Source organism: Mustela putorius, unplaced genomic scaffold (assembly GCF_011764305.1).
Source record: "Mustela putorius furo isolate JIRA1106 unplaced genomic scaffold, ASM1176430v1.1 tig00001618_pilon_pilon_pilon, whole genome shotgun sequence".
Lineage (NCBI taxonomy): Eukaryota > Metazoa > Chordata > Mammalia > Carnivora > Mustelidae > Mustela > Mustela putorius.
Genome location: NW_025421819.1, coordinates 825,392 through 852,080, shown reverse-complemented (window position 1 = coordinate 852,080; position 26,689 = coordinate 825,392). Strand labels below are relative to the sequence as shown.

At 62.3% G+C, this 26,689-nt stretch overlaps 1 protein-coding gene across 2 annotated transcripts in view; it reads right to left on the bottom strand.

Annotated features, from left to right (window-relative positions):
* PXDN (peroxidasin) overlaps positions 1 to 20,635 on the bottom strand; it is a 68,581-nt gene extending 47,946 nt beyond the window's left edge. For both annotated transcript variants that reach the window (XM_045087916.1, XM_045087917.1), the window contains exon 1: positions 20,327 to 20,635. In XM_045087916.1, the coding sequence (XP_044943851.1) occupies positions 20,327 to 20,526 (200 nt within the window). In that variant the 5' untranslated portion in view covers positions 20,527 to 20,635. The remainder of the gene's footprint in view (positions 1 to 20,326) is intronic.
* Between the last annotated feature and the right edge of the window lie 6,054 nt (positions 20,636 to 26,689).

The following is a 26,689-nucleotide window of genomic DNA, read 5'->3' as shown; positions in this document are numbered from 1 at the left end:
ACCCCTTTTCCGGGTGGCACGCACAGGAACCGGCAGACGTGGGGGCTGCTTCCCGGACAAGGGCGCAGGGAGGCCCAAGACAAAAGCAAGCACCGCCCTCTGCTCGGCCGGCAGCCCCGGAGACGGGGAGACGCGGCCAGGGGCCTCCTGCAGCCTGCCCTCGGCTTGGAACCCAGAGAAAGTGGGTAACCGGAGAGCGTGTCTGCGTCCCACGGACCGGGGCGCGCGCGGCTACCGCTCACCCCCGGATAATGCTGCTCACAGAGGCTCCCGGGCCGGGCTACAACCTGGCCCGCTACCGTCCCTCGCCGGCTGCGCCTCCGAAGCAGCAGGAAGGCCTGTCGTGGCTCACAGGTGTGGACGGGGTGGCGGAGGCTCCATCAGGGAGGTGGACAGTCCGTACCAGGAGAACCCGGGAGGGTCCTGCCCTGGGGGAGGGGGGCCTCCAGGCTGAGGAGCCTCCTTCCTGCTCCAGGGGCCCCGCTTACGGAGAGGCTGGGAAATGGGGTGTGACTAGGCCTCAGCCCGCCACTCACGGGCACTGACGTGTCCCCGTGTCCCCGAGCCCAGCGCTTGCGGAACGGGGAGGCCCGGCCCTACCGCCTGCAGGGTCCCCCACGTCCGCGGAAGGCCAGCAGGGAGCCTTCGGATCAAGGCCTTACAAGCCTGGCCGGTAAGGGTACGCACTGACGTACATGATAAAAAAAGGAAAGGCAGGCAGATTTCTTTTTCCAATATACACTTCAAAACAGAAACAAGTGAGAACAGTTCGAAGCCCGGGACAGAAAACCTTAAAAGAAAACTGATTTTTAGAACTCAATCAAGGTACTGACCCATTCAAAGGAAAACCATACACAAAAGTTTCTATTTGGGTTTTAGGTATTGGAAGGTCTCCCTTTATTAGTAAATGTATAAAGGCAGCAACGATACTGAAATACTAGAATTCTCCGGGATTTAGTGTCACTACTCCCTTCGCACAGAAGGCACCACCATCACTTGGATTTGTGACGCGCGACACTTAACCGATCCTGACTGTGTAACGCTGTTGCTCAGGGTTCACACTTCCACGGGCGACACAGAGAGCAGGGCAGAGCCTCGTTACGCGACACAACCCAGGTGGTGACCCCAGAGGAGCAGGGCAGAAGGGAGGAACTCCTCCAAGGCTGGTCCCCTGTCCCCGACAGGGTCACCACATGTGGCCTGAAGCAGAGGGGCCCCAGCTACACACAGACCTGCCGCCCACGACAACAGGCAGACGAAAACCCAACAAGAACGTGACGCCACGGAGGGGACGCACCGGGGGCCTGAGCAGGCAGAGGCTCGGACGGGGGACGCACGGCCCGCGCTGCTGCTTCCAGATGTCCACCACGTGTGGGGACATCTCCTGGTCAAAGCGGAGCAGCCTGGTGGCTGTCCTGAGCCCGAGTCCCCTGCTGTCCTGCGGGTGGTGAAGGAAGCGGGGACATTCGGAGGCGGGAGGCAGCTCTGCGCTTGGGCCAGTGGCATGGGGGTCCAGCAGGAGAGTGAAGGGGTTCTGGACGCCCGCGGCAACTCTGGAGCTGGTGGTCTGCAAACAGCCCTTGAGCAGAAAAGTCCCCAAGCGTCCGCAGCACCGGTTACAACTCGCCCAGCCCTGGGAGTCGGCATCGAGGGCGGCCTTGCCCTGCCCACCACTGCTCACGGGTTGCAGACCCACCAGTCACTTTCGCCGCCCCGCGAGCCCCCGATCCGGGAGCCCCGGCTGCAGGGAAGGAGGCCCGGCGAGGGCCCTATGCCCCGAACCTCCCACCGTGTCCTACAGACAGACCCCCAGGCTTCACGGTTCAGAACGTGCCGTTTTCGAGCCACAGGCAACGAAGCTGTGAACAGAATAAACCTACTAGTTCATGTGTCTGTTTCCTCTGGGGGAAAACAATCCCAAACTTCCTCCACGGGTGTTTAAAGATGAAATCAGTATTTTTCTTACTTTCCAGACCCAAAGAGGGGGGGAAAAAGCCAGAATTGTGTACCACAGGCTTTTCCCAAGGCTGTTTTGTTGTGTCCCAGAGAACCCGGCACGCAGGGGTTAACCCGAGGACAGCCGCGTAATTCGAGGGAAAGCGGCCCCACTCCTCTTCTAGGCCGGCAAGGAGGCACGGAGACCTGCCTGGGTGAGCATGAAATCCATTCTCTCCAGCTAAGTGTGTCAGGGAGAACAGCGCCGGCGGACATCGTCCTCATTAGAAGCAGCCAAGAAAACAGCCAAAAAACGGGGCACGATCCCAGCAGGACGGCTCCAACCGGATCCCGGCCGCGGAGGCGGGAGCTCCTGCTTTTCCGGGAACGTGCATGTGCAGTCGTCCTGTTTTGAAAACAGGACGCGAGTGGGGGTAAGCAAGTGTCTCCTCTCGGGGAAGCGCGTCTGGGCCCGGTGACGTCTGTGCATCACAGGCCGGACGACGGGTCCACCCGCCCTCGGGCCGGGCCGGGCTCCCACTCGGGCCTGCAGGAGCCGAGCAGGCTGTGGTGAGAACGGCGGGAGCCGGAGGACGCACTGCCAGGCTGGCCGCTGGGGTCCTCCGGGGACAGAGACCTGGACGCCGGGCTCTGACCCAGGGCCCCCACAGTGGGCAGCACAGGCCTCAAAGGGCGCCCACCACGCCCCCGGCACGAGCAAACTTCACCCTGCATCCCAGGCCTCATCCGTGGGAAACAAGAATAATGTGTGCACGTGTGTGTGTGCACGCGCATGTACACACGCATACACATGTGTGCACACACGTACTCCGCTGCAGCACGACGCCCCTGACGCGGTCTGTTCCCACTGGGAGAAGGGCCACCACGGAGGCCCCACCTACCTGCCGCAGGAGCAGCTCTAGCCAGACTGGCCACGGCGGCTGGGGGGAGGCTCTCGTCCACCCAGAAGGCGTCACAGTCGGAAGTCGGGTGGGGGGTGGCAGCGGTAACAGCCCAGAGTCCGCTGAGGGCACATCTCAGGGACTGAGTCTGGCCAGTGTCGCAGGAAACCAAAGATCCATCGACCCAAACATTCCTGGAGAGGAAGGGCCACCACACGCCACGTGCACCCGGACGTGGCGCGCCACCAAGAAGCCACTTGCCGGAGAAGGATGGATGGATCTCGTACCCCACAACCGGCCATGGGACTACACGGTCAGACGCCCGTCACGCACAGAAGACACCGCCAACGTCTGGGGCACGGACACTCCACGGGACCCCGATCTGTTCGCTCTGTAAGAAATGCCGCAAGACACGCACCGGGGAGCGCACCTAAACCTCCAGCGGCAAGCCAGGGAGCGCCGCGAGCCCACTACTGACAGTCCTGCACGCATGCACATACGCACACTTGTGCACACGCATGTGCAGCACACCCAGACACTTGGGAAGGGAAACACCTATGGGACACTGGACGGTATTAAGAAAGCACTGCTCATTTTTAGACGCATTATTTGGTTATTTTTGAAGGTGTTTTCTTTCAGAAACACAAACTACAGTAGATGTGGATTAAATGAGAAACAGAACTAACAAACTGGAAAAAAAATATTTCATTAAAGCAATAGAGTTCTCTTTCATTAAAAAACTAACAAACACCGGAACACCAGCTTGACACGCAGCTCAGGACTGCAGTGGTTGCTCACGGGCCGGCCACGGATGTGTCGACGCCAGCGCGGGACCCGGAGGGTCTCTCCGTCCGAAACCTCTGCCCGGACCCCAGCATCGATGGCCGTCGTCACAGCCCACTCCGCTCCCTGCCCCCCACCCCACCCTGCAGAGCCTCCGGTCCTCAGCCTGCACCTGCGGGGGGGCCCGCCACTCCTGCTCCCTGAACACGCTGCCGCCAGCCCCGTCCCCAGGCGCACCCCGTGCTGTCCCAGCTCTCGGACTGTGCTCACGGAGCCCCACGGCCGGCAGGAGGCTCCCCCATACCTCGCTCCTCAAGACTGACCTGGCATTCGGAGTTGGAGTCACCATCGTGAGCACCTGTCCAAGTGCCTGACGGGAAAGCACTCCTGCGCCCCGTGCCCTCCTGCAGCGCCTCACATCTGGGACGCTGTCTGAGCGTGCGGTCACCGGGACACCCGCCCTGCTCTGAGCCTGCCCAGGGACCCCCCGCGACACCGGGCGTTGCAGCCAGTGCCTGGCCATCGCCGGCCACCCGTGGTGTAGGTGCTGAACAAAACCGGCGTGGGAGCAACCGTTCTCCTAAGACAGTCCGTGCCCTTTTCCTTCAAGTACAACAAAACTTGGTAAAAACCTTAATTTAAGTACATGGGTCCATTCAGTTTCTGTTCCGTTGTTTGTTCTCGCCAGTGCCAGGAGGGAGCCGCCCCAGGAGGCAACGCCCTGACTCATCTCGGCTGGGGCAGGCGGTCGACGCCCCCACAGCTGGGTCCCCAGAGCGGCCACACCCCCACCCTAGGCCCGCCGCCACCGTCCGGGACAGATGACCCCAGAGACCCTCCAGCGCAGCTGACTGGTAAGAGCAAGAGGACCCTCCCTGATCCGGGGAACCACCGGCGGCAAACGGACCCGGCCGGATCTCAGATTCCAGACTTCGGCCTGGGTGCGAGCGTCCGCACCTGGGCCTGTCCCCACCGCGCACACGGAGGAACCGGGCCCAGCTCGGAGCGGTTAGGAAGCGACCGCGTTCAAGAATATGGGACCGTCTCCTGTGACTCAGCCTGGGAACACGCGTCGCAGGCCCACACAAACCCTTGCCAGAAGCACCCAAAATCGACAGAACTGCTCCAGAAAACTGGCGTTAGGCCTCCCGAGCTGCCCCCTCCTTAGAGCGACAGAAACCAGCCCCTGCCTCTCGGAGCCCAGCATGGGGCCAGGGCAAAGGCAGGGGGTGCAAAGGGGCAGGGACGGGGGACAGGGCGACGGGGAGGATCCCCCGGGGCGTGGACACATCAGAACCCACGAAGAGAGGCACTGCCCAGGAGAGCACAGCCCGCCTCGGGACGCAAAGCCCGGATGTGACCCGGAGGGTGGCCTCTGGGGCACGTCCTCTGGCCTCCGTGTGGGGGACAGAGGTGGACGCCGGGCTTGAATCGAGCTTCTGAAACAGCTGATCTGGGTTCCGGGCACCCACGGTCGACTCCACGGATGCACAGTACTGGTCTCTGCTCCACACACCACAGACCACACACATCCAGGGCCCCGGCGCGCTCTATCCCCTATGGCAGGAACACACCGCATTACTCTGTGCTCCGACCAACCCCAGGATCTACCAGCCACTGGAACCAACCTGCCCCTGCAGGACAGCCTGTCACCAACCTGCCGCGTGTGTGTACGCTACTCACCCCCTGCGGGTCGATCCTAACCCACCCAGAACCGACCAGGACTCACACACTAGCAGACCCCCTAGCCTCCCGGGGGGGCCTGAGCCTGCTCCTTCTCTGAGTCCCTGTCCCTTTGTCTGTAAGTCCGACAAGCTGCGGGAAGTGAGAGGCAGGGCTGGGAGAGGAGGGAGCAGGCGGGCCAGCAGATGGCCCCTCACCAGGGTGGACGCCTGCCAACGCTGGGAACGGTGCCCACCAGAGTGGAAAGGGCAGAGGGAACTCCGGAGGAAGGGGGTGCCGGGGGGACCACCGGGCAGGAAGGGCCCAGCATTCTGGCCCCCACGGCCCCCATGTGCCAAGAACCCCACAGAAGGGGTCCATTCGGGCAAGTTCTGCGACGGTCAGGACTCCCTCCTCCTACCGCACACACTCAGACGAGTCCCTGGCAGCGCTCTCGCCCTGAGCCCACACCGCACAGGGGCCGGCCAGACTAGACCACGCCCCCACACCGATGCACACGTTCCGGGCACGTGTCCCGGCAGAGCTGTGCATGGGGACCGGACTATGGGCAGCCCCCTCCAGGGGCCCAGGCTCCGCCCCAACCTGCCCCGACAACCATGACCGGCCTCCCTCTCCGAAAAGTGGGGCTCCTGGCAGGTGCTCAGGGAGTCACGGCAATGACCAAGCACAGAAAATGACCTCCTTGGCGGTGAGCACGGGAGAGCCCGATGGGGACCAGCTGCTGGTGCCAAGGAGACGTCTTCGGTCGCCCTCTGAGCTCAGCGCACGGGACAGCAAGGGCGGCGGTGCGGGCTGCAGGGGCGGCCGCGTGGATGACCTCCTGGCGGAGAGAAGCAGACCCACACCACAGGAACACGGACGGGCAGGAGGACAGGCAGCGGTCCACGCCCAGCGCACCGGCAGCAAAATCACAAGGATTTTTCTGTTTTGTCCTTAGTGCGCTTTCGACGCCTTCTTAAAGGTCTCGCTTACATAATAACCCGGAACTAAAACGGGAGCTTCCTTCCTCCTCGAAACAATGTTCCGAAACAAAGTAACCAAGTTTTTCCACTATTTTTGACTCAAGTGAAAAAACCCATTTAAGGACTCGCAGGAGCGGAGGCCGCTGCCGACACCGGCTCCTCTCCCTTGCAGGGAGCTGGTGAGGCTGGGGCCGTGGGGGGGGGGGCGCAGGCACGGGCGCCCTGTAGTGCACGGGGTGCTTACGGGCCTGGCGTGCGCTCCGACCCCCTCTGCATCCTCAGGGCTCTGTGCCTGCCAACAGGGCTCAGGGGGCGGCTCTGCACCCGTCTACAGCCACAGCCTGCAAGTGTCGGCATCCGCGGCCAACTGCTGAGTCCCTTAGTATTTTCTAGCTCTGATTCCCCAGAGAGCCGTCAACACTAGGCCTGACCCTCAGCGACTGGCCAGCACACGGACTGACCGTGGTCAGATGCCCACCAGATCTACCCAGCTGTGGCAGGACAAGCACGGTCGCCGGACACTCCACAAGGACACGGCACGGGTCAGGCCCGTCTAGAGAAACAGACCCAATGGGGCGTGTGCGCGCTTGGATCCGTACACAGGAGGGTGTGTTTATGTTAAGGAGACATTCACTGTGGAAGGTTGGTCAGCCCAGAATCTGCAGGATGGACCAGCAGGCCGGAGGCCCGGGAAAGCGCTGCTGAGGGCTGAGGCCTTCTGCTGACATCCTCGCTGCTCGGGGCACTCCCAAACTTCTCTCCAAGGCCTTCACCTGCTTGAGTGAGGCTCACCCTCCCTGTGGAGGAGGATCTGCTTTCCTCAAAGGCCACTGACTTAGTGACGTCTAGAATAACGTCTCATCAAATGTAGGGTACTACGGCCTAGCCAAGGTGGCACACGAAATTAACGGTCGGGCACACCCGGGCACGCTGATGTCAGCCTACTTACAGGATCCCAGGACTTCAGCAGCTGAAGGGGTTAACGGAGATCACTCCTGCAGAGCTGCAGAGCGGGAGACAGAGCTGCTCTCTGATGAGCTCAGCAGAATCAACGGATGAAGCATGTTATCCCACTGGGCACGGACCCAATCTTCACCGCCTGGTAACCGGAGAGCCACATTCTGTCCACACAAACCAAGCCCAGGAAGCCACCGATTTCAGGCCCTACCAAAGCGGATTTCTGCTGGCTGCGTGTCTCACACCAGGCTGTGTTTTAATGACCCACACTGGATCGGAAAATGGAATCGGTAAGTAGGGACAGCAGTTACTGTCCGCCCAGAGGCTGAGAACACCTTTCCGAAGGGGCTTCTTACACAGAGAATGAAGTTCTAGGAAGATAAGAGATGCGACTCGGGTAATTACTGGACAAGAAAACATTTTAGAGTGCTAAAGGAGACCGTTCCATCACTCAAAAAATACCCCAGGACGAAGGAAGCATGAGAAATGCTCCCCACAGACGGGTCTGGGGGGAAACCTTCAGGGAAGGGGCCCAGACAGCACCCTGCAGAGAAGGGCAGTAACACCGACCCACGAAGCCCCTCCCAGGCACAAGACGGGGGCGGTTCCTTCGAATCCAGGTCATTCCGCATGACCAGCCTGCCCTGCCCGACCCGCAGCTCTGCGGTGGCGCCGTCTCCTTTCTCGGTCCTGATTTTCAGAGTCCCTGCCGCCTGGGAGTCTGTCCCCAGGGAGAACACGTGAAGCCCTAATGCGGAGCCCACTGTGTACCGAGCTGGGTCCTGTCCAGTCTCCAGGGCCGCGTGGAAGCCCCGGAGGAGCTGACCACGACGACTCACGTAATTTTCCGCCGGACGCCGTCCTCCCGGGAGCCCGGCCCGGCAGCCGCTGCCACACGCAGGGCACTGGGAATGCGCAAAGAATCCGCTTCTTCGTGGCCAAAGACGAGGATGAAGAACTGGGATTTCGGCTTTCTTGTTTTTATTTTTATTTCCTTTTTTATTTATCAGAAAGGGAGAGAGAGGGAGAAAGTAGCAGCCCAGCCTGAGTGCGGAGCACCACTGAGGCTCGAGCTCACAACCCCGACACAGCCTGAACCGAACCCGAGAGGCCGATGCCTCGCTGACCTCGCCACCCGGGTGCCCCGAGGAGGAAGGATTTCACAGCTGGCACATTCCGAGCTTAGGAGGAAAGGGTCTCGGGTCTACAGGAAGTTCTTTCCACAACCACTTCCTTTCCTGCTCCTCTCTAGCTGGGCTTCCGATCCCACCCTGACCCATGAGAGGGAGAGAAGGGGCAGGCCCGTGCACGCGGCGGGCACTGCGGGGTGTGCCTGTAGCCTGTCCCCCATACAGGGAGCCTCCGTGCAGCAGGGGCGCACGTCTCGGCACCCACGCCCGGCGCGAACGGGGATGCCAGGAAGGAGGGAGAACAGGCTGGACGGACGGACGGACGGACGGACGGAGAGCAGGTGGAGGGTAGGGAGTGTGCGGGTGGATGACGGACGGGTGAGTCTGGACGGGGGAGGGAAGGCTGGACGGACGGACGGACGGGCAGGTGGGTGGACGGGGGGCGGGTCAATGGTGAACGTGAAGACAGAAGAACGGACGGGCGGCAGGATGGAGGGGTGACAGACGCGGACGTAACAAAAATGCACAAGAACAAATGCTCAAGACGAGTATTTAGCCACCTGTCGCCGTGCCGACACAAACATCCCCCGTGTCCCGGTAAATAACCACCATGACTAAGGGCCGCCGCTCGCACCGGTATTTCCGGAAGTTAAAGGGCCGCTCGGCCGCCTGCGGACCCGGAGATCCTGCTCCGCTCCAGGAGCCGCGGGCCCAGTCCAGCTCCTCCCTCCCTCGCGCAAGCAGAGACCGGACGGGACGCCCGAGCTGCAAGGACTTGCCGTGAGCCGCAGCCTGTCCTCCGGGGACACACTCTCAGGGTCTGTGAGGTCAGGCTTCCTTCGACCGCACTTCGGAGGGAAGAGCTCTTCCTGCCCCAAGGGCCACAGAAGCTTTATTTTCATGACCCGAGAGCTCCGGTCGGCACCGCGCCCGGACGCCAGCTTCTGCTCCCCGGGAGGAGCCGGAGCCCTGTGCTTCCTGTGCCGAGCCCGGAGCCACGCGTCAGCCGTAGAGCCCTGCCAGAGCGCCACTTCGACGGATGGGCGGCCGGGACCCCGCGGTCACCGAGGGGTTCCCAGGTCCTTGCAGGCGCTGTCCACGTGCCATCAACTTCACGCTTTTTAAGGGTCTGGGTTTGGTCTAGAAAACTGCATTTCTAGAATGCACTGAATACTATGTTTCGTGGCATTTCCTGTCTGAATCCCAAGTCACCCCCTCGATCAAAGTCACAGAACAGCGGCAGGCTGGGAGCCCGAGGGCCGCACCAGCGGGAGGAACCCGGCCATCACCAGCGCCGCAGATCAGTCCTTCCCGGGCCTGCAGGGGCCATCAGTCCCCCAACTCCGCTGGCGCCGTCCCCCAGTTCAGGAGAAACTCGATAAAACAAGTTTCCACGGTGAACCCATCGACCGGGCCAGGCTGCGTCAGCACATTCCCAGTGCCTGCCTTTCCACACCCTCCGAACCCCCCGAGGGGGAAACCGAGGCTTCGGGGGTAAATGAGCTCACCGGAAAGCGCGGCACCAGGATCTCCGCTCCGGGCACACCTCGGGCCTGCCAACCCGGCGCTTCCTCCGCCCTCTGCGGGACACTCGTCCTTCCTCACCCGCCAGCCCCAGGTCAGCCCCGGCGGCGTGCGCCCCGCTCTCCGTGCCGTGGTCACCCCGCTCTCCACGCGCAGCGCGTCGGAAACCGGGGGCCGCCTGCTTCTTGTCCATGCCTAGCACCTCACCGGGAGTGCCCCCCACAGTGACTTCCCTAGGACGTTTCTAAATAACTAAACGCCAGGACTTCCAAGTCACTCACACGTTCGGGGTTTCTGTGTTCTGCAGGGACCTGCCTGGGTCCTAGCCCCTCCGAGAAACCAGGGCCAGACTGAGAAGGTCTCCCGGGGTGAGTGGGGCTGTGGTGTCCACAGTGGGGGGGTCCCCTCCCTCGTCCTCAGGTGCCTGCACCTCTACACACAATACCGGAGCACACACTCAATCCTCAGGATTTGGGGGCTCCACACTGGGAATTTTCCCACTCGCTAACATCTATCTGTGACCCTAAAACCAATCCTCGCGGGGTTCTGGCAGTGACTCAGGGACAAGCAGGGAGCGGTGGGCAGCCTGGGCAGCCGACGCTCACACTCCCTGCGGCCGGGGAGCAAGGGGACTCTCCCTGCTTCTTCTCGCTCAGGCAGTACACAGGCTCCTGCTCACCAGCCCGTGAGCGCTAAGCTGTCTGCATTTCTATCCTGAATTCTGGTGACTTTGCAGCTTAAAACTGTCCCCAAGCATCGTGCTGGGGTCTGTCTAGTGCCTGACTTGGAGACACCCTCACGTGTCTCAGGAAAAATCGGGCACGAGATGAGCCTTCCTCAGGCTCCAGCTCCCGGTTCATTTACTAGAAGGCTGCATTAGATCAGGTGTCTTTAAACAGAGCACACACAGAAGAAGGTCACCTACTGACCGGGTGATGAAAACGGTCTGACCAGGGGATCCCAAGAACCTGGGCCAATCTGTCCCCCGGACCGACACTTCGGTACTCATGAATCCAGGGTCTGCAGTGTCTTCACAAACGGGACCACCAGCAAGCATCAACCACCCTCCTCTCCCACAGCCGAGCGCCAGGACCGCGCGGCTCCTCCCAGGGCAGGCTCCCGGGTGACCGTCAGTCCAGGAGAAAGCCAACCGTGGGTAGAGACCAACCCAGAATTCCATACCAGGCCACAGACAGAAGCTGTCAGGAGCCCAAATACAGCAGACCCAGTCCACAAAAGCCCAGTGATGGAGACAAATCGATGACTGGTTCCATTTTCAGGGCAAACTGAGATCCAAGTCTTCAGAGAGAAGACAATTCGTAACGACTAACGTGTCCTTCCTGAGCAAACGCGGGTGCGTGCATCCCGTTTCCACGGTGCAGGCATCAGAGAGGGGCCCCGTGTCCCACCCACCACAGCAACAAGCCACGCGCCTCTGCAGACTCACCCCGACCTCACTGGATTAGCTCAGTGGCAGGTGTGGGATCGATGCTAACGGAGGACAGCCGTCCTCAGGAAAAGTGTCCGGAAAAAACAGACCAGGAAAAGCCCACCACGTGCTGACCTGAGCCCTTGGTGCAGACCAAGACTTCGCAGATTACAGAAACGTGCCCTAAAATAACCAACACACACAGACAGTGGCATTTGGGAGAAACTGTAAAGAAGTAGAAATGTGGAAACCAAGTAACAAACCATAAAAATGTAGTTCAACAAAACTGGCGACTTTAAGCAAATAAATGCTACATGGCCGTTCACGGTAACGGTACAGACCTTTAATGATGGACCAGGCTCAGAGCCCCAATGTGTCCCAAGACTTAGAACATGCCACGTGCACTGCAGAGGACAGGAACTGGGTCCCAGTCTTTGTAGATGACAGATACACGGACAGACAGACGGATGGGTAGATAAATGTCACGAAAAGATAACAGACAGATAGATGGACAGACAGACTGATGAATAGATGGACAGACAGACGGATGGGTAGATAAATGTCACGAAAAGATAACAGACAGATAGATGGACAGATAGACGGATGGATAAAAAAATAGTTGGGTAGAGAAGAGATGGATAAACAGACGGATGATACGGATAAGTACAGAGATGGGTAGATGGACGGACAAATGGACGGATGGGTGGACGGATGGAAGGACAGACAGACGGACAGATGGAAGAAAGGATGGATGGACGGATGGACGGACAGCAGATGGATGGATGGACAGGCACACAGATGGGTAGATATGGGTGGACAGACGGACGGACGGATGCGAGGGAAGATGATGAAGACAGATGGCGGACACAGGCACACAGATGACAGACGGACGCAGGTGGACAGACGGCAAACACGGAGACGGGATGTGCACACACAGACACACGCGCATGCCCGTGCGACCCACACACACGTCAGCGTTTGGGGACGTACGCCCCAATCTGAAAGTGCTTCCTCTAAGGTAAGAACACGAGTGATGTGTCGTGCTGGGTTCATCTGTTCTTTCACGTTCTTCTGCTACGGACGTGTGCACCTTCCATGAAATACTCCTAAAATGTCGTAGGAAGAGGAAGCTGGACGGTGTGGCTAGCGGGCAAGAAGGCAGGTCTCCCCGCCTCCCCTGCTATGTCTGCTGGCGCGAGCGTGGCTCACCTTCCTTCAGGCGGGGGTGGGGAGGAGTGGGGGGGCGGGGGGGGGCTCCGCGCCCGGGGGTGGGGCCAACAATGGGGAGCAGCTGAAGCCGCCTGAGACCCAAGGCCCAGCGGCAGGCGTTCAGAGCTCTTCCAAGCTCACTCACAACTCCAGGGTCGCGGGACGCACAAGGTAGAGTCAGTCCTGTGGACAGGGGCACACACCCTCTCGGCCTGTGTTCGTCCCTGGCCCTTGGAATCAGTGCTCAGCCAAGGCCACCGCCAGCCCCACTCTGCCATGCGCGGGGAAGTCTGCAGCGAAGCCACTGGCTTACAGGAGCCTGGCTGAGCTGTGGGTGCCCGTGGACGGTCCCACAGCGCCTGCGGATCCACACCGGGCAACCCTCTGCACGGGATAAGTCAACTGCACAGCCCAGAGCCAGCGCGAAGCGAGGCGGGGGTCACGGTGTCCAGAAAAGAGTGGCCAGCAGCCGCACAACCCCCAGCGGACCTCAGTGAGAAGGGGGGCGAGAGGTCCGAGCCCCTCGGGGACAGGGACAGCAGCAGCCGCGGCGGAGGGCACAGGACGTGGGGCCTGACCAGGACCGCGGTCATCACGGGCCACCAAGTGCAGCCCAGCCGTCGCCCCCACTCAGGAGACGCCCGCACTGCCCTGGCCCTCTCCGCCGCGCACTGATCGGCGTCCCCAGGCTGGGACGGCGGACGGCAGCCACCACGCCAGGCCTTGCTCAGGATCTCAAATCCTCCCCTGCTGGGACAGCGTAGAGCAGGGTGGAGGGGGGACAGTGCGACCGGACGGCCTGGGTCCCCGAGTCCCTGTTGTGGCCAACACCTTCTTCAGGAGTCGGACTGTAAGTACCCGGCTGGGCTCGGCTACTCACCTCCGCCCCTACAGTCGGAGGCCGCCCATGCGAGCCTCAGCGCAGGGGCCGGGCCCTCTCCGGTCCGGACCGTCTGCCCACCATGGGCAGCTGTCCGACGGCCCAGCATGCGGGCCCCTGGCTCAGAGCAGAACCCCCAAGGGCAGCCGCCCACCCAGGAGTACCCGCACTGCGGGAGGTGTGGGAGGAGGACAGGCTGGCGTGGCGGCAGCCTCGGGATGCGGTCACACCGCCCGGACCCACAGAAGGGCGCTCCAGAGGCAGAAGGGACGGATTCTGATCTCTCTGAATCCCGACTTGGGCACGGGAACGCGGCGGTATTTCCTTCTTTTACTTTTTAAGACACGCTGTTGCAGAAAAATTTAAAGTTTGTCGTTTTTTAATCAGAAATAAAAAGGCGTGGGGGCTCACACTGGAACACCATGGGGAGTAGCAGCGACCAGCCCTGCTCTCCTGCCCCACGCGACCGAAAACTCCTGAAATACAGGAAACGAGTGTCGTGCGGCCAGCACAGTCAACAAACTCAGGATCCCCGAGACAACACCAGCTCCCCAGGTCACCGCACAGGAGCAGGGATGATGCCGTGCATGTGGGGAGACTGAGGCAGCCGAGTGGCAGGACCCCGAGCCTGGGGTGATGCCCAGAGGAATCCGTAGGGCGCCACCCAGACACATGAGCAGACACAGGACAGGGTCCAAAGTGTAAGAAAGGAAGAAACAAAGGTCACAGGAGAAACTAATAAATCAGAAAACGAGAGAGAAACCAGGGAATCCCAGGGTGAGGTTTCTGCAAAGTTCCGCGGAACCGACCGAGCTCAAGCAGCAGAAGCCGCCCCTTTGTCTGCTGATGAGCAGGAGAAGAGGAGTCAGGGGGAGTCCTGGAGGGGGGAGGGGGGTACTATGAGGAGCACAAGCGCAGCTCATTCAGGAAGGAACGCAGCCCTGCCCAGACTCCCGGGAAGGGCCTTGCTGTCCTGCAAAACCCTCCTGCAAGGACAGCCCGAGCCTGGAGGCTTCCCAGGCAAGCTCTGCCAGACACAGAAAGAACCCAAACCAGTTCTGCCCACAGTCCCCCCAAATATGGAAAAGGAAGGCCTGTTCGGAACTCAGCCTCGGAGATGAGACTGACCCTGATGTGCCCAAACCAGACACAGCCACTCCAGGAAGGGAACAAAGACTGACCAGTATCCCCTCCGTGAAAGCCAACCCAGCAACCTCAGTGAGGCCAACGGGGCAGGGAGGGGGCGGGAGGGGGCGGGAGCTCTCCGGGGCCAGGGAGTTTCCCGACCTGACTGTGGTGCGGGCTTCACAGGAAAAGGACCAGGTCAAAACTCAGCACTTTGAATAGGTGAACCTTTTACAATGTTAATTGTGCCTCATCAAGTCTTTTCTTCTTAAGCGAAAATTCACCAGGACAAAGGTCAGAAAAGGGCCTAATCACCCACTAATCACTCTGCAGACCCGGACACAGAACAAAAGCCTGGATGAACCTCTGAGCTCCCAGGCTCCTGAGACCAGAGCCTGTTCCCGCCAAGGGGTGGAGCCCGGCTCCTCCAACTCCTCCGCCTGCCCCGGCCTGGGCTTCCAACCGGGAAGACGGCCTGACCCCACCTTCCGGGGCCGAGGATCCCCTGGCAAGCAGATCCAGAACCCCATGAGCAAAGGGGGCCCAAGAAAATCCTACAGAGGGACGGGGTGCCTGGGACACGGCGGGGGTCTGCTCACTCTTTCTTCGCCAGGGATCTGCCTCGGAAGCTCTGTGCCCCCGGCTGTGGAGGGACAGAGCAGCAGATTCCAGAGTAAAGACATGAGTCAGGAGATGAATGATGTAGGCCAGCCAGGCAACGGGGACCCCAGGGAACGCGGGAAGCTCTCCTTAACTCCGTGTCTGTCTGGATTGACGGCACACCAGGAACGTAACTGTTTCAACGGAACCTCAGCGATCCCGGCCGGTGCAGACCCAGGATTTACCCTCGAGGCTGCTGGCGGATGGGACGAGCATGGAGAGAAGCCCAGGGGCAGGGGAAGAGAAAGCACAATTTGTGTTTTTCTAAATTAACTTCAAGACAAAATATAAACCATCGAAATGATCGATTTAGAAGATTTTAAGCTGTCGGTAAGATTATCGTCCACACCAATAAAGCCCCGCTCTCATCTGGGGACGGACATGGGGTCCGCACATGCGGGGTTCGGCACGTGGAGTCCAGGAACCAGCAGCTCTGCCCTTGGACGGCAGAGCTCGGCTGTCCTGTGGGCATCTGCTCGTTTCTTCCTGCTGTGACACCCGAGGGAGGCCCAGCATCTCCCATCAGAAAGAGAAAACGCCCCGGCCCGGTGCAAACCAGACTTCTACCTGGTTTTCCATGATGAGATCCATTTTGCAGACGGGGATTTTCTCCACTTCTGCGGACACGTCATGCTGAAGCCTCATTCTCCGCAGACGATGGCCCTTGGGTCTGCCCAACACGCCCTTGTAGGGATGCCTGTGTCCCCCGCTGGCCGTGGGCCCTCGCCCCCTCCCGCGGGCGTGGCTGGCAGAGCAGACTTGTCCGGGCTCTGAACAACTCCGAGCACTTGTGCCCAGACACTGAGTCCGCCGTGCGGCACCCGGGCCATGGGAGGGAAGCCCACAGTGGCCGGGCATCTCTATGGAGGGAAATTGAGTCCCGGGGCTGGGCAGAGAAGGCAGGTGAAGCAGGACCGGCGCACGGAGCCGAGCTGCAGGGACCAACGAGCCTTTACCACCCCTTCCCTCGATGGGGCGAAAACACGGATGGCGGAGCCGGCACTGCAAACACCCGGAACCGCACACAAGCCACTCCGAGGGCAAACGCTGCATGTGGCCGGAGCAGGAGGTCCCTCAGAGCTTCCCCTGAAGGCAGAACAGTTTCCTCCTCAGACCGCGGCACACGGGTCACTTGTGATGACAGCAGCCGCCCATGTGCAGGGACCCCAGGAGCCGTCTGCCATGCAGGGAATGGGTCCGCCACCGTTCTGGGAAGACAGATCACCAGTACCTTGTATTTTCACATAATCCTAGAGCACCCGTCAAACACATCCAAGCTGCGATCAACAAGACTCGGACTTCATCCTCACAGCATGACGTGGAAAATCAGGAACCTGCTCCAAGTAAGCCAAAGGCTCGAACGTCAGCACGGCTCCCAAGGGTCCTGCAGAGCCCAGAGGAGGCCCACGGACTGGCCTCCTAGGGCTCAGGCCAACCTTCCCAGGCGCTGAGAGCATCCCCAGAAGGCAGGGTCAGCAGTGAGGTGCTTCCTAGGAGCCGACAGCACGGAAGCGCGCAGAGAACAGCAGCGGGAGGGACCCCACCGCCCACCCCACCTCCCAGCCCACAGATGCATCTCTGCTGAACTCCCATGAGACTCGTTTGCGCACAGAGAAGTTGGTGGGAAGGGAGATTCTCCCGACAGCCCAGTCTGGGGAGCTCCAGGGAGGTGGGGGACGTCAGGGCTGGGGGGCCGGGGTGCTCATCTCCAGGGGACGGGGACTGAGGGACGAGAGAGGGCTGCTATGCGCCACCATCCCCAGAGGCGCCCGTGGAACACTGGGGTCCCCACCCACGGAGCGGGAGCACTGGGGTCCCCAGGTGCACAGTGCTGGGGGCGCTCCTAGCAGCTTCCCGTGGAGCCACAGGGCCAGCCCTGCACCAGCTGCTGCTCCTCCCCCGCCGGCATGCCCACGCTCTCCAGGGCTCCAGGGGACCACGTGTGCCCCGGGGTGGGACTGGACACAGGCACAGATCCCAAACCCAGCCGCTGATCAGCAAGCTGAGGCGGCAGAACGGGGCAGCTGTCTGGTGGGCAGAGACCCCGCCTACTTTGGGGCCGGGCTGCGCCCCAGGGCTTCCTGTCACATGGACGGTGGTCTGGCATGGCCTGGGGCGTCTCTGGATGTCAGCTTCAGAGTCCATTCCCATGACCTCACAGTGGAGGCTACAGGGGAGGAAAGGGGCTGGGGGGCGGGCAGGGAGTAGGGCGCGAGGCCAGAACCCCAGAGGGGGCCAGAGGGCAGAAATGTCCTACTGCTTTAGTCCTCGCTTTTTAATGATCCTGGGGACGAGCTTCTACTGTGCTGCTCAGCAGACCAGAACATTCCCAACCAGAACAGCATTTCTACATTAGCGCAGCCGCTGGTGGGGAAGGAGGTCCTGGAGGTGGCAGAGAAGGGGGCCTGCGGACCAGAGAGGCCCACCGCAGCCCCAGGCTCCAGACCACAGCCGGGCCGGTGCGGTTCCCTCTGCAACACCAGCCAGTGCTGCCAGTGGGCATGAGCTGGGGCCAAACCCATCTGGAAGCCCAGCACAGCCACAAACCGCGATTTCTGAGGCCCCGACCAGGGACGAACCTCAACCACCCGGGGAGGGCCCAGCCCGAACACACTCCCGGAGAGCACGGGAACTCAGACCAGGGGCTCCGACTCCATCTTTTTCGGGGCTGCGGGTGCCAGTAGGAAGGTCCTGAAAACAAAGGGACGACACAGGGTCACATGGTCCAGCTAATTGGGGGGTCAGGTTCTGTCTGATTTATCTTCTTATTTTTAAGTTCCCAATTTCTACCAAGTCATTTCTTTAAAAATAGGGGGGAAAAAGTCATGGTGTATGAGAGCAGGGATCTGGGAGACAAGCCACAAGGGAAAATTAAAGATTTCTGCAGGAGCAGTCTGTCACGTGACAGCACCTACCATGCCCCCACCGGGACGGACGAACTGGGCCACAGTCCTCTTCGTGTCCTGCATGCCCGCCAGGGGCTCCCGTCTGGACTGTCCCCTCAGTTTCCCAAAGCCTGTGCCCTCACCATGACTACCCTGGCTCCTGTGACCTCTGTCCAGGGTCCAGTGACCTGCAAAATGTCCCCCTAGGGAACCTATCACAGCGGGACTGGGCCCCAGCCGGGTCCCAGGGTCTCCACTGGCAGCCTCTTCTGGACCTTGGTTTGCAGAGTGGCAAAGTGGGTGTGTGCTCATTTCACCGATAATCTGTGCAAGCTGGCTTCCTTGTGCAAGGGACTTGGTCGGCAGAGCCTGCGTTTGGTCTGCCTCAAGGACTCCATGAGACTAAGCAAGGTCTTTTCAAATCATTTCTGGGGACGCCTGGGTGGCTCAGCGGGTTAAGTCTCTGCCTTCCACTGAAGTTATGATCCCAGAGTCCTGGGATCGAGCCCCACATGGGGCTCTGGGCTCTCTGCTCTGCAGGGAGCCTGCTTCCCCCTCTCTTTCTGCCTGTCTCTCTGCCTGTGATCTCTGTCAAATAAGTAAATAAAATCTTTAAAAAAAAAAATTTCTGAAACTACAAAATCCGTGCAGACAGAAGGTAAAGCTGATGTCAATGAAAGCCGTCTGGAAACCCTGCGGGCTCACCACGAGGTCACTTTGTCACTTTCCGGGCTTGCCCTGGGCTATTTTAGAAACACCTGAGGTCTCTGTGGCGAATTGCACCAGGCAGGGTAGGCCGAAGACCCCGTTTTGGTTCTGCAACCCTCCTAACTTGGAGTCCGGCTCTTTTTAAAAACAATTAAGATGTGGCGGCAAAGCCCAGCACCCGCCAGATGTGAAAAGCGGCTTCGGGGTCCAGCTTTCTACGGCGACTCAGGGAGGAAATTCTCCCAGTCCGACAACCCCAGCTGCGCCGCCTGCAGCCCCCGGCTTCAGCGCTGCCCCCGTGGAGGCCAGACCCTCCGGAAAGGAACCGTCTCTCTCCCTGAAGAACGGCGCTGCTGGCTCCCGCCAAAGACCCCGCGGCCCCCGCGGCACGGTCGGCGGCCAGGAGCGCTGCGCCCGGGACTGGCTCTCACAGTTCAACGCCCTCCGCCCACTTCCTATGGTTCGCTCACGATTTTACAACTTTTGCAGGCTCTTGGGCGGTGCCAAAAGGAGTCCGGCTCAGCCAAGAAAAGTGGAAACTATTTTTGGCATCCAGAAGGACAGCTGTAGGACGCGGAGACGGCCGGCGCCCGCCTCTACAGATCTGGAGAGCCCCTCATCAGGGGCGCGTCCGGAACGCTGGAGGCTGCACTAGGCCTGCGCCGCGGCCGAGGGTCGGGGTCGGCCTCCGGGGAGGGGGCGTTCCGGGGAGGGGCGAGGTCCGCGCGGTGTCTGCGCCGCGCAGAGGCCAAGTGCGCGACACTTTGTACCCACTTGAGCGCCAAGTGGCGCCGAGGGCGGCAGCCCCGTGAGAGGCGCGCCCGGGCGGAAACGCGCCCGAGCCCTCGGCGCACACCGGGGCCGCCCCGGAACTCGCAGACCCGCACCGCGGCGGCCGCGCTCGCTGGGGCACCGTCCAAGTCCGCGGGACGCGCGCCCCTCGAGCCGGGGGCCGCCGGGCAGGAGGCTCTCCGCGCCCAGCGGATGCGGGGACAAGGGCGCCGCTACGGGTCCCTGAGGGGCCGCGAGGGAAGGTCCCCCAAGGAGGGGACGCGGCTACCGCGGTCCTGGAGGACGGCGAGGCGCGGGGGCGCGCCCATCTGCAGCGGACCGAGAGAGGCCCCAGAGGGAGAAGGGGGCGCGGAGAAGGGAAACCAACAGGACAGGGAGCGGGCAGGGGAGGCGCGGAGGAGGGGGGCGACCCGTGCACCGCGTTCGGGCGGGGCGGGGACGGAGAGGGGCGGGAGCGGGGAGAGCTGGGCGCCGAGGGGGCGCGGACACCCAGGGAGGGGGCCGGGCAGGGGCGGCGAGCGGGACTCGGACGGGCGGCCCCCGCAGCTCCCCCGTCCCGCCGGGGACTCCGAGCTGCTAACAAAGGAAGCTCCGGAGGCCGCGCGCCCCGCGCTCAGGTCCGCCCTCCGCGCCCGGGCCAAGGCGGACAAAGGCCCGAGGGCCACTGCTCAGCCCCAAACCCAGAGCCCTGCCCACCGGTTCTGGTCCCCCGCCCGGGTCCCCCCACCCCCCGACCCGGGCCGCGCGCCCCGCCGCACTCACAGGATGGAGGTCTGCGGCGCCACGGCGGGCACGGCCTCCAGCAGCAGATGCATGCAGCGCACGGTGGTGCGGAAGCACAGGCAGCGGCTCGGACAGCCGGCGCCCGACTTCGGGGCGACCGTGGCCAGCGCCCCCCAGCCGCAGCAGAGCACCAGCGCCAGCAGGCAGCGGCGCGCGGGGCCCGCGGGTCGCACGGCCATGGCCCTGGGCGCGCGACGCTCGGACGCGAGAGGACCGGCGGGGCCCGGCGCGACCCTGCGGGCTCCGGACTGCGCCCGCCCGCACGGCCCACGTCCCAGCTGTGTGCTGGGGGCGGGGGGGGGGGCGCCAGCTGTGCACATGCGCGCGGCTCCTCCCTTCGCACCCTCCCCGAGGGCTGGGGCGGGGCGGGGCGGGGCGGGACCTCAGGCTTGGCGTGAAGCGGCAGCAACCGGGTCCCTGCTTAGGGGCCGCCGGGCAGCCCTCTCTGGAGGCTCCCTGGTGCCGAGGGTCGCTGGGGCTTCCGGGGACAAGTCCGGGTCTGCACTTAGGAGCTGGGGGCCTCCCATCTCGCCCCGCCAGCTGCGCTTTCCGCGTGTGTGCAGAGAGAGGGTCGGGGTTTTGGTGGGTTTTTTTTTCTTTTTTTTTGGTCGTTGTTTTGTAGAAGCGGTTCAAGTGCTCACTTTGTTCCAGGCATGGTTCCAAGGGGCCTCTCACTCCCTCTCCCTGTCCCCCGCGCTCTACCTCTCCCTCTCTCGCTCTCTCATCCCTTTCCGTCTAGCAGCCTCCCCTCCGTTCGCTCTGAACACACACAAGTGGCGACAGGACTGAAGCCGGCCAGTCGGGCCCCTGCCTGTGCCCTGAGACCTGCTTTCTGCCCCTGCTGGCCCCAGGGCACTGTTTGGAGCACAGAGGACATTGTGTCGAGTCCTGGGTTCAGGTCTGGGCCAGGTGGACCTCGCTCAGGACCCTTTAGCTCCCTCCCTGGAGGACACCCAGAGGAGAGCCCTGGACCCACCAAGTGGGACTTGGGCGGCACCGCCGGCAGTCCGGACAAGCTATGGAGAGGAGGGACACCGAGTCACACACGTACACGTCTGCAATTCTGTTCTAAAGCTCTGCGCGTTATCCACTGAGTCCCATGAGAACCCAATGCCTGCGTCTGACAGATGAGGGCCATCACCAAGAACCAGTGTCCAGCCCCGGTCTGCGACGTGTCCACCGTGCGGCACTCTAACCCAGGTGCACCGCAGGGTGTCGGGGTGAGACAGGCGAGTGGCCAGGCTCTCTCCTGGGGACGGATGAGCACATGCCTGCGTGACACACGGTTTTCAGGGTCCCCATCTGGGGGCAGCTGAACTGCCGTCCCGAGGCTTCTGTGCGTGTCTTCGAGGCCATTGTCCCCACGACCACGTGGAGCAACTTTCCTGGTCACCGAGGACCAGCATAAGCCATCCCAGGGTGCTGTATTCTAAGCGGGCGCAAGCGTCCCGCGCTGGACACTCCTGCCTCCGCGCACCGTGCGGTCTACAGGCCCCCACCTGATCGCCCCACAGGAATTTCAAGCTAACCACGTCAGCGACACGAAACCTGACTCTCCCTGAACGTGTGTTTTTCCTCCTGAATCACGAATTCGATCCTCCAAACTGCTTTCCCAAAACTCCGGCCTGGAAGCTGTCCCCACCCTTGTCCTCCGCCCACTTTGTGGAGCCGTGAACTCAGTCGCAGGTGGTGCTCCTTGCGGAGGCGCCTGCTCTCCCGACCTCGCTCTCCTCAGCCGCTGGCCGTCCCCGCCCCCGCCAGCCCACAGCCCCCATCACCAGAGATCCTCCCTCCCGGGGACCCTGTCTTCTGGGCCTTCTGGCCCATCCCCCCTGCAGGGGACAGAGACTAGGTCACAGTGCCGACCCCTCCCCTTCCCAGTCCAGACTTCGGATGTAAGTGGGCAAAGGCGATGGTTCGCAAAACAGCTTTGGCGCCCCGGTGTGTGGGGCATCCAACACGCCCTGTACGTACACCCTGTGAGCTTCTCCGTTCCGCAGCTCGGTCCCTGCCCGCGGTGGGGTTAACTGTTCGGGCGTCCGGCAGGGCTCCTCTGCTAGGGGGCTGCTCTCCTCCCTAGGCCCCCTGTTCTCTGAAGACTGGGCCCACCCGGGGCCTGTCGCCTGGCAGTTCGGGAAGCTGAGCCAGCCCTCCATGCCGCAGCCCCCCCCAGCCAGGGCTGGCCCTGGCCTTGAGGCTGTGGAGCTGGGGTGTGGGGTCAGGGCCAGTGTCTCCCCGACTCGGCCAGCTGCTCCCACTCCTGAGAGCCACCCTTGTCCGTGCCCACAGGGTCCCCCCCAAGTCGGCCGCTTGTATTTCCTGCCACCCCTTCCCAGAGTAGTGATGACATCGGTCTGCCTGCCTGTCTCCCTGGCAGACGGGGCTGTCCTCGAGGATGTGCGTGGAGCAGGGTGCGGGGTTTGGACCAGGCCCAGGCAGCCTCACACTCCTCGCCCCTCGTGTCTCTCCTGGGTCACCGTTTCCCCTTCTGCGACAGGAGGCAGCGGGATGAGAAGTGCAGGGGCCGCCTGCACCCAGTGCTGTGCAAGAGCCCAGTGGGCTGAGCCCGCTCCTTGCCCGGGAGGCTTCCTGGGGTCTGGGTGGGCCCCGGAGTCTGGGAGTCTGGAAGGCTGGAAGGCCGCTGTGGGGCCATTCCCAGACGATGAGTCAGCGCCTTGCAGAACCTGGCTGTGCCTGAGGCTAGGGCCTCCCTCAGCAACCTGCACGCCCCTCCTGGGAATCCCTCCCCTGGTGGGCCCTGTGCACCCGCCCAGCCCCCAACCGCTCCACCAGCTGCAGCCACCCTCAGACCTTCCCCGGTCAGCGCGAGTCTGGTGGCTTCGTCCTGGAGGCCCAGAGCCCGCCAGCAAGGCATCAGCTGCGTGGGGTCCTCCTGGCGGCTCCAGGACAGAATCTGCCACCGGCATCTCTTCAGTACCCTTGGTGCTCCTGGCTCTCCCGCCTCTGCCCAGGGCCCTTCTCAGTGCTCCCTGTGTCTGTGCCTCCGGTGGCCCTTCCCTCTTCCAGGCTCGGCTGCCAGCCGTGCCCGCCATCTCTTCCCAGCAGCGCTTCGTCCCCACAGCTGACCTCTCCCAGGCAAGGTCACGTTCTGAGCTCCCAGCGAGTCGGAGGTTCAGGGGTCAGAGGCAGCAGGGCAGGGATGGAATCAAGTTCTGTGGTCGCGTCGCAGGGCCCGTCTCCCTCGTAAGCCGTCGTGAGCCGCAGCAGGGAAGGTGCCTGGCACGCGGGCTGGTCAGAGCCCCAAAATGAGGGCGTGTGGCGTGGCTGAGGGGCTCGAAGGTGAGGCTAGGGCGCTGGCCTCCACCGAGAAGGCCAGGGGCACGTGAACGGGATGCTCTAGGGTGCGGCGCCGTCTCACAGCAGCCCTGCCTCTCCCCGGCCCTGCCCAGGCATCCCACACCTTGCCAACGGTCAAGGAGAGAGAAATTTTTTCTTTTTTAAAGATTTTATTTATTGATAGAGAGATCACAAGGAGGCAGAGAGGCAGGGGGGAAGCAGGTGCAGAGAGCCGGATGCGGGGCTGGATCCCAGGACCCTGAGACCATGACCTGAGCCGAAGGCAGAGGCCTCACCCGCTGAGCCCCCCAGGCGCCCGGCAGGAGAAATCTTAACAAGCCTCTTTGCTTGGAGGGTCGAGTTCTAGTTGCCCCTGAGGAATGTCCGTAAAATCCACGTAGCTCAGGTGTCTGCGTAGGTCGAGCCACGCGTGAACTCAGGGTTTTTCTCAGACCGCGGCGGCTCTCCTTGCGCCCGCCGGACGGGGTCTGGCAGCAGAGAGTCCCAACTGGGGACCATGACCCAGGCCCTGGGCACACGCAGCAGGCGCCCGCCCAGCCTATCGACACACGTGCGGGGGGTCTTCCCGGGCCCCTATGTTTGTCGTTCTGGGAGAAGGGATGACGGCTGAGCCTGGAGAGGTGAGGTGAGCCAGCCTGTCTGAGGCCGGCTAAGGGACCCTAAAAGAACCACGGGGCGTGAAGACCCACACCGTGACCATCTCCACCCCATTCCCAGACGTTGGAAGGCAGGGGGTTGGGTAACCCAGACCTGTAACCCGCCCAGCAGCAGACGCAGGCCCTCTGGGGTCTCTGTGACTCTCCACTTGGGGCTTGAGGCCTGGAGAAGGCTGGTGAGGACCGAGCCCGTGTAGCGAGTGACCGAAGCCCCTGGGTGGCCCCCCTTCCCGAGAAACCCACAGTCTGGGGCAAACACAAGCTTCCCCGTGAGCACCCAGACGGAAGGGGACCTAAGTCATGGGACACGTGCATGGCCCACAGGGGTCACGAATAACTCAGCACCACAGTCCATCCCTTCTCTCCGGAGAAGGCCTGCAAAACCTCCACTGCACGACTTTCCGCCTCCATCCTGGCCCCACTGCCACCTTGGGAAGCCCTCACCGCCCCCAGCCCTTCTCTGGCGCCTGCGGCCCAACTTGCCGGCCTGGTGAAAACAGACCACATTGGTTTGCTGGGCAAGTTTCTAACTCTAGATAAGAAGCCCTTTGTCTGAAGCTCAGAGAACCTTACCCAGATGTCCCTGACCAGGTCATGGGGCTCCCCTAGAGAGGACGCTTGACGCCCCGCCCCCGGGAGGAGGGCATCCACTTTCCCAGGCTGAGGGGGCAGCAAAGGGAAACAGGCCTTGAGAAGCGCGGAAATTCTAAGCCTCTGCAAGAGGGGGCGCTTTGCGTAAAATCCCCAGTCTCTGTGAGCCCCCTGGGGTGGGGGGGTTCTTGCTTCCCTCGAGGGAAGGGCAGAGCCCTGAGGAGTCGGCACCTCCCATTTCACTCCCAACCAGAAGAGCACTGAGCCTCGCTGAGCATGTGCTGGGCTAAGGCAGGTGAATCATTAGCTCTTGCCAAAGATGCCCGTAATCCCTTCTAATAAGTTAAGCACTTTCGGAACAATAGCGTGGGCTGGCTGGCTGGCCCTAGCGGCCGCAGCCGGCTGACTAATGCTTCCTAATCTCCAAGTCTGCACACAGTCCCTGTAAACAAGCCTCCCGTTACCCAGCCCCCCAGGAAGGGGAAGGTCAGCCCAGCCAGGGAACGGGAGCTCAGGGAGCTCGCGTGGGTGTGCACTCCACCCTGCGAAGGAGCCAGGGGGCTCACTTCATGAGAAAATTCCAGGGCCCTCCCTGGGGAGCTCAGCCTGACTTCCAAGGTCTCTGTGCAAGTTGTCGGTGGCCACATGCGGCTGCGCCCCGGCTTCCGAGGCTCAGCTCCTGCCTGGAGAGGCAGCAACTGTGGACGGAGCCAGCCGGCATGGAGGCAGGAGGCTGTTCCGGAGGGCTGACAGCCCCGAGGGCGCCCAGGCCCAGCCCCACAGGTCCCGAAGGTGCCCGCGTCAGTGGGGGTGCAGCCACGAGGGCCCCTTCCCCGGCTGTCCACAGCCTTCTCCCGCGGGACCCCCTCCTGCTGGCTGCACAGGCCGGGTGCCGGGCAACCTGTTTCCAAGCCCACCTCCGATGCACAGCCCCTCGCTGCCCCTCCGCAAGCAGAGCAAACGGCGGTCAGGAGGTCCCCGTCCCTGGGACGGAAGCACGAGCACAGAGGACGCAGGCCGTGTGCTCATGCGGTCGGCACCGCCCGCAGAGGGACCCAGGGACCGCGTTCCTCTCCCCCAGCCTGGCCTCTCTCAGGAGTGAAGCTCACTTCCCCACTAAGGCGAGGCAACACCCACTGGCTTTGGAAAGGGGGTTCAGGCCTCCTGTGTGCGAAGCGATTCCACATTCCAAGCTCCAGCCATGAGTCTCCCGCTGGCGGGAAGGGCCGTGAGTGCTCTGGAGGACACGGCCTCCTAGGGTCAGAGCCGTTGTCATGACAAAGAAATGCCGTGATTTCATACCCAAACCACAAGGCAGCAGAGCCAGGCTAGGACAGTGCGAACGGCGACCGGCCCCTCCTGAAGCCTCACATCTGGCCTCCCCTCCCCGGCCAGCCTGGCACTGGGCACCTCACCCCGGGCACGGCGAGGACACGGGACGGCTGGTCTGCAGACAGACACTGCGAACACGGGCCCCGGGCCTGAAGGTCTCTGCGCCCTGACTGGACACCTCCGCCACATCCTGCTTGCCTTTCTGATGGTTTCGTCCTGGGAGCTGTGTGGATTGGACCCGACACTGTCTGAAATGCTGTATGGAAATCCATGGAAACAGAGCACGAGATCTTGACCGAGATGTGGCTTTCCTCTGTGACCTCCAAATGTCTTGGCCAAGATGCGGCCTGCCCTCTGGCCCAGAAGTTCAAGCCTTTCTGTCTTTCTCTCACGTCCTTCGGGTTTGAGAAACCAGACCTCAGAGTACCGGTTCGTGTCCCTTCAG